This window comes from Convolutriloba macropyga, chromosome 8 (assembly GCF_964194025.1).
Source record: "Convolutriloba macropyga chromosome 8, txConMacr16.3, whole genome shotgun sequence".
Lineage (NCBI taxonomy): Eukaryota > Metazoa > Xenacoelomorpha > Acoela > Convolutidae > Convolutriloba > Convolutriloba macropyga.
The window spans coordinates 51,778,120-51,785,161 of NC_134475.1; the positions used below are offsets into that span (position 1 = coordinate 51,778,120).

The following is a 7,042-nucleotide window of genomic DNA, read 5'->3' on the forward strand; positions in this document are numbered from 1 at the left end:
TCATAATACGCAGTTTATTATAAACAATGCATCTGCTTTTTTTGATATGTATTGTTGGTTATTTTTTCCTATCGCCTGCTGATTTTTTTTTGTCAAACACAATAAAGTCATAAAAGGCAGTATATTTTAACCAATGCATCTGGAGTTGTAACTCATGAAAAGTTTCCAAACAAAAAATTTCCTAATTTTTTCCCTGATAATTTGTTTCCTCAGTTTGTTGTTTCAAATTCAATGGTATAATGAAGTTAGTTTTATCATTAAGTATTTAATTGCACTCGTAGAGAAGCAATTATTGTAAACGTGTGGGTCTTTTTTTATGCAAAATTTCTGCTTGACCGTTTTGACTTTTCGAGTGACTCCTAAGCCCTTGACTTTTTGCGTTTTGCGTGATCTAAAATTGTCTCTCAAATCACAATTTCAAGCAGCTAAACTCAATTGGTGGCAATTTAATACTCAAAGTCAAATAAAAAGTGCACCGGAACTGGTGTCATTCTTCACTTTAAATCTTAATAGTGGTATATATTAACCTTTAATGTGGTTATTTGAAGCCCACTATTGAAGTTCTTAGTCACATTCCGATTTAGGCTCACCTTACCCCGACTGAAGCAGGCTGCAATTGATTAGAGCTCCCACTGGTCGTACGAGAGCAATTTTTCCGACGTTTAGTTGGTTATGTTTGAGTTAGGGTTTAGGTTGTATTTAACTTCTAGTGGATTCCGGATTCTTCCGGCTGTATTTTTTTACCTCGTCGAATAAAATTTTGTTTTGCTTTACCTCAAGTTGCCGCGTTCCGACTTTTTCCGCTCGTTCTGCTGAAAGTGATTTTAAACGGTAGTTGCTCAGCAAAGCAATCTAAAGTGAACAGAATTAGTATCGAAAAATGGAAACGGTATAAACCCATAAAGCCCAATTTTAGATGCCCGCAAATTTAGCTTTGTTCTTATCTTATAAGTCTTAGTTATGTCTGTGATGCTTATCGGTATTAATACTCTACCCTGTATCCTCTCATTATCAACAGCATTATGTCAAACGCCGAAATGAAATTTAAAATGTCACTGGAAAAATTGTTTTTTTTACAACAATTAATTTTTCTCTGTTTTCTGTTCTTTTATCCCCATATGTGATATGGGAACCTATGGTGGCTATTTTTGGCAATCTGCCTTGCATGTTTTGTTTTCATGATCGGATTGTCAATTCCTGGTCCATTCCTGTTCTAGTTTTTTCATGTGATAAACCGGTAAAACCTGTTCATGTAGTCATAGTGCATTAGGTTATCGAAGTTCACTAGAGTGATTGGTAGCTCGTATTTGTATTAAGCTTGGTAGCTTTCAGTTTCGAAGCTGAGTTAAATATAGCTGTAGAATCTGATTGAAACAACAAACTAAATTAGAAAACTTTTTGACACTTAAAAAATCTACTATCTCTTCTTTTGCTGTTCCAATCCCGATGCGCGCCAAAGGCAATTTGCTGGCTAATATTTGTCTTTAATTTTGTTGGAATGGAATTAAAAGAACGCGTAAAATTAGTTCTGATTTGACTGCTGAACAAACTTGAAGAGTGGAGCAAAGAGTGAGTTTTGCTATTCAAGTTTGTCTTTTGACTAATAGCGATATTCAGATTATAGTGATAGTGTGCTAACCTTTTAAGATTTTTATTTGTTATAGCTGCAAAGCTGTAAGCTGAGCGGAGCTATATTCCGGCGCTCTTGGTTTTTTTTTGTCGTCTGACGCTCTTTTTCGTTTTACATTTGTTCACACAGCAAAGCTGAAAGTGAATTTTTCTGAATAAATTCTTTCTCTCACTGAAGGCATTTGCGCTCGTGATGTCATTTCTGGTTCTCTCTATTGAAAGCTTTTAGGCAGTTTGCGTGATTAGTTTTTGCTTATAGTTTGCGTGCCTCACATTTGCTTTCTGAAACTTGAAGGTTCAGTTGAATTAGTTTAATGTCAAAGAAATTCGAATGTGGAGCTAAGGTCCCTAATCCATTCTGCAGCTCTTCCGTCAATTTGCCGGCTGTTTTTTTACAGGTTGCTACAGTCTACGACGAGTTTTTGTGGTTGAAATTATCATTGCGTTTGAATTGGTTGACCCATTTTGAGTATATCAGCTTTTTGGGAAAAGTTTTCGAGGAAAAGTTATTAAATTATCTCAATTATTGTTGCTTTTGTAAACTTTCAGTTTTTTTTGTGTCTATTTCGAATTTATCAGTCTATGAACATTTTTTTATCAAACAAATTTAGTTGAATTTTTGTTCATTCGTGAAATTTTTTGACTGATTTGCGCTTCTAACTTTGTTCAGTTTTTGGAGCTAGTTTTATTGTTCCTTTGCGTGAAAATTTTTTAGTCATAGATTGTTTACCTCTCTCAAGATTTTTCTCTCAAGTGGATGCTTGTTCACTGTATAATTTTGTATATACACAGCAATTTGTAGCCTCTTTTGATTTTTAATTTGAGTCTACTGGTCTGTGGAGATATCGGATTTTTTCTCAAGCTATGTTGTCATTGCTGCCTCTTTTGTGTTGGGCAATTTATCCTCCGTGTCTTTCTTTTGTTTTCTATGGTTCTTGCAACTAGTAGCAGAAACTTTTGATTGTGACAAACTTGAAGAGTGGTGCAAATAGTGAGTTTTGCCATTCAAATTTGTCTTTTGACTGATAGTGATATTCAGATTATAGTGACAGTGTGCTAACGTTTTAAGGTTATTATCTGTTATAGCTGCGATGCTGTTATAAGCTGAGCGGAGCTATATTCCGGCGCTCTTGGTTTTTTTTTGTTTTGTCGTCTGACGCTCTTTTTCGTTTTAGATTTGTTCACACAGCAAAGCTGAAAAAGTGAAATTTTCTGAGTGAATTCGGCCTCTCACTAAAGGCATTTGCGCGCGTGATGTCATTTCTCACTCTCTTAAGTCAACACTTTTAGCTCATTTGCGTTATTAGGTTTTGATCATACTTGACTTACCTCACCCAATAAAATGGCTTTTGCATTTTAAAACAAGTTTAATTTGAATTAGTTTAAGTTCAAAGGAACTCATATGTGTAACAAAGGTCCCTAATGAAAAGGCTTCTGCAAAATGAATTTTCACAACCTTTTTTAATTTAGCGCTGAATGCTTTTTACGTAGTTTTTTTGCGCCAATAACAAATTAGATCTCTAATTGTTTTTATCTCTTATACGGCACGCAAGTCTATTCTTTCGCAGCTATTCGGGCAATCTGCCCGCTATGTTTTTAAATTTATTTTTTTTTGAGTAGATGCTTTTTTGGCGTTTGTCTTTGTTTCAAAAATTTTACCGCCTTGGGTTTTTCCGGGTTGAAATTATGTTTTTTTTTTCGTTACTTTCGGCAATCTTTCGGTTCCATAGATATAAATTTAAATTTGTTTTAGTCGAAGAAAATGGGCTAAATTAGTCATTTTTTGATTATTTTTCCATGTTTTTTCTTAATTTTTTGTTAGTTCTGGCTTTCAAAGAAATCTTCTGTGTTCAGTTGATTTTCTGGGGTTATGTAGAGTTTTCCTGGGGGTATTGTTGCTAGGTGCAAACAAATAAAGGGTTTTCATAAATTAAATGATTAATAGCCGCCCTCATCTTCTCAGCCGGCTATTATAGCGCTCCTATTTTTTTACAATTCAAAGAATTTGAATTGTATTGGGGCGCTGTCTTTTTTTTTTAAGATCTGTTCACACATTTTCATGATTTTTGAAGTCAAATTGGAGTGGTGATTTTGGTCACGCCGAAACAGGAAATGGAGCGAAAAAGCGAGTGGTTTTGCGGCGTGAATTTTTTTCGCTCTAATTTTAAAGTAGAGTGAGAAAACAGTGTTTGAACAAAAGGTTTCTCGGTAGTGGTTTTTTGTTCACATGCGGCAATTTCACTCTGATTTTTACTGTTTTTTCGACTTTTTGGATCGGATTTTTTTTTCTGAATGGTTTTCCCAATCCATTCACAGCTCATTCTGGACCTAGTTTTTTGTTAGAATCAAAATTACATATCTCACTAGTGGTTTTTTGTTCTCCCTAGCAGCATTTTGACATTGATTTTCTGTTTTTTTTTTGTTTTTTTTTCATCTGATTTTTTTAGAAATGGTTTTCCCAATTCTCACCCATTGTCCGTTCTAGGTCTAGTTGTTTGTTAAGAATGACAATTCTTTGAATTGTACGTCAGGACTTGTCCTGCTATGTTTTTTTACTTCGTCGAATAAAAAAATGTTTCGCTTTACCTCATTTTGCCGCCTTTTCAACATTTTGCGTGAAATCTTTTTGACTTCTCTAGGCTAGTTTCTCTCTGCTCTCATTCTGCTAAAAGTGATTTTAAACATCAGTTGCTCAGCAAAGCAATTCAAAATGAACAGAGTCAGTATAAAAAATTGAAGTCAGAACTAGAAACGGGATAATTCCATAAAGCCCAATTTTAGATGCCCGCTATTTGAACGTCGTTCCTATAAATATTAGTTACCTCTCTCTAATGCTTATTGTTATTGATAGTAGCCCCTGTAGCCTCTCTCCAAGAAACAGAAGTATGTTCAACTACGAAATGCCATCAAAATAAATTGGACTTAAAAAATGTTTTTGTACAAAAATTTTTTTTTTTCAATATCTTCTGTTATTTCAATCCCAATCATGCTTATTGGAATCAATGGCGGCTATTTTCCGGCAATCTGCCGGGTATGTTTCATTTCTGCTGTTTTCAATTACAGAGCTATAAGTTTTTTAGTAAATGTTATGAACAGATTTTTGAATTTGGTTTTATAATTCTTTTGTTTTGCTCGATTTTTCTTCGTGTTCTCCTGTGTCGATATCCGTCGTTTATTTTAAAAAAACCATATGGTTGTCATCCGTTCAACATCAACTAACTATATCAAACTATTCTTTGAGTTGTGCCAGGACTTGTTGTGTAGACATCTGTTCACACTTTTTTGAGACTTTTGATGTCAAATTTGAGAAGTGCTTTTGGTCACGTCGAGGCGGGAATTTTAAAGTAGTGAGAAAATTCACTTTGGTGCCCAATAATACTTGTTTTCATTGTTTGGCGGAGAAATCGCTGCGTCTCATGTTCTAACAAAGCTTACTAGTCTATCAGTTGTCTGAACCATGCGAGAGAAAGTTTATAATGACAAGGTCGTTTGATTTTGATCGGCAGAAGCCTCATTCAGGATGCAACATCATTGACTAGCTTGACATCCCTGACCGCAGGACCCTTCAATTAAGCCAAAGCTAACCTCCCTTAACCGTAGCTAGCTACTGAAGAAGTTCGCCAGTTTGAGTGCAGTTCGGCCGACGTTAGTCTGTTATGTTTTTGGTAAATTTTGCAAATTATTGTTGAATTTCTTAGAGTTAGCCACGTTAGTTAAAAATGTTATCAAGTAGCCTTTCAATTTTTTAGTGAGGTGCAATTACTGAAATCGATTTTTTAAGATACCGTTGACAATGGTCATATTGTTTCGACAATGAAATGCATTGAACAACTTTGTGGGTGCTCCTTAGGGCTTCCCCTGATGTGTTCATTTTCTATGCGCTTATGTTAATAAGAGTTATTGCATCATGTTGAACTTTATGCGACTTTATTTAACATGCGTGTTTTCCTGCATTAAAACTCCTCGAGATATCTGTTGTTTATATCTGCCGATTTTTAATCTGGATATTCCTTGTGTGACAGATAGCATTGTGGCGGCATGTGTGAATGCAAGCGAGACGGTGCTGCTGGCGTGTAGTGTGAGCCAGATGAAGCTATTCCAAATCAGCCAGAGACCCTACTTGGCTGTGATGCAGTCTGGCAGAATGGGCACACCTATCGGCTGTGCAGTCTGTGTGCATGTGGACCAGATTATCTACTCACACGAGGAGGGATCTGTTCTTAATATAATGAATTGTGTTTCGGGACAGGTCAACGATATTCGACTCAATGGTAAGTGAAGCCCCCTCCCTCTAATGCTTCTTATCAGTCTCTACTGCTGTCATGGCAAACCACCCACTCACAATATACTCAATATTTTTTAAAATCTTATTGTTAAAATTAATAAGAACAACTATTTAGCATAGTAATATCTAAGTGAGATAGATAACTTAGAGTGTTATAAAGTATTCGCCATGCCTTGTGGGCTATGACCATACCTGAGGTGCCCGTGGGACTTTATATGAAACTATCACAACCGAACATTGGAGTAAGTTATCATGCTTGTACCACCGACTGCTAATTTGTAGTCAAATTAATGAACAAAATGATTAACGGGAATAAGCTGGGTATAATGACATTGGGTATTTTGCTACATTGGGTTATTTTTCATTTGGTAAATTGTCATACAACTGTCTCTATTGTATATATTACGGGTTAATACAACCTATTTGCAGCAAACCTGCAGCGAATCCCGTGCCAATAGTTTTACTTCCGGCCAAATTTGGGACAAAATTTGATGTGTTCTAGCAAAGAGTCTTGACGTGATGAGTATATCGAGTAACAATCGCTTCCTGGCCATCCTCTGCACACAAGACAACCAATTGAAGCTACTAGTCTGGCATGCTGAAGGAACCTGAATTACAACCCATGTTCTCTTCTCTTATTCGAAGTAACATCACAACCGACCACCACAAACTAACTACTTCATGCGCTAGCTTTTCAACCACTAAACTTCACTTTCACTGACTATTAGATTACAGCCCAATTTTGTTGAATTGCTTCGACGAATGCTGCGAAGTCTATCTTAAGCCTTCTATCTTGTAAAAAATGACCCCTTTGTTATTGTTATTGATGAAACAGTCACCGCTCGGCAAGCTTGTTTCTATATTGCGTTCATCTTGATTCCTCAAAATAGCAAGGCACCAGCTTAACTGTTTTAATTTACTTCTACGTTTTTGATTTCGAAAGCGCACCCTCTAAAATTTCTCGTATGAATCACACAAAAATCATGTGTTACCACACCATTTTTTGGGAGAAAAGTGACTCAGGAGAAAAGGCCCGGTCAGACGATAATTAGTGTAAATTTATTGTTGGAAATTATTGTAAACGTGTGCATTTTTATGCAAATTTTATGATTTTTTGAGTGATTTGGA

The 7,042-nt window shown here is 35.8% G+C and overlaps 1 protein-coding gene across 1 annotated transcript in view; it reads left to right on the forward strand.

Moving 5' to 3' along the window:
• Positions 1 to 6,819, forward strand: part of LOC142344176 (uncharacterized) — a 53,691-nt gene extending 46,872 nt beyond the window's left edge. The window contains exons 9-10 of the mRNA XM_075395708.1: positions 5,652 to 5,900; positions 6,417 to 6,819. Coding sequence (XP_075251823.1) covers positions 5,652 to 5,900; positions 6,417 to 6,526 — 359 coding nt within the window. The 3' untranslated portion in view covers positions 6,527 to 6,819. The remainder of the gene's footprint in view (positions 1 to 5,651; positions 5,901 to 6,416) is intronic.
• Positions 6,820 to 7,042: the final 223 nt, after the last annotated feature.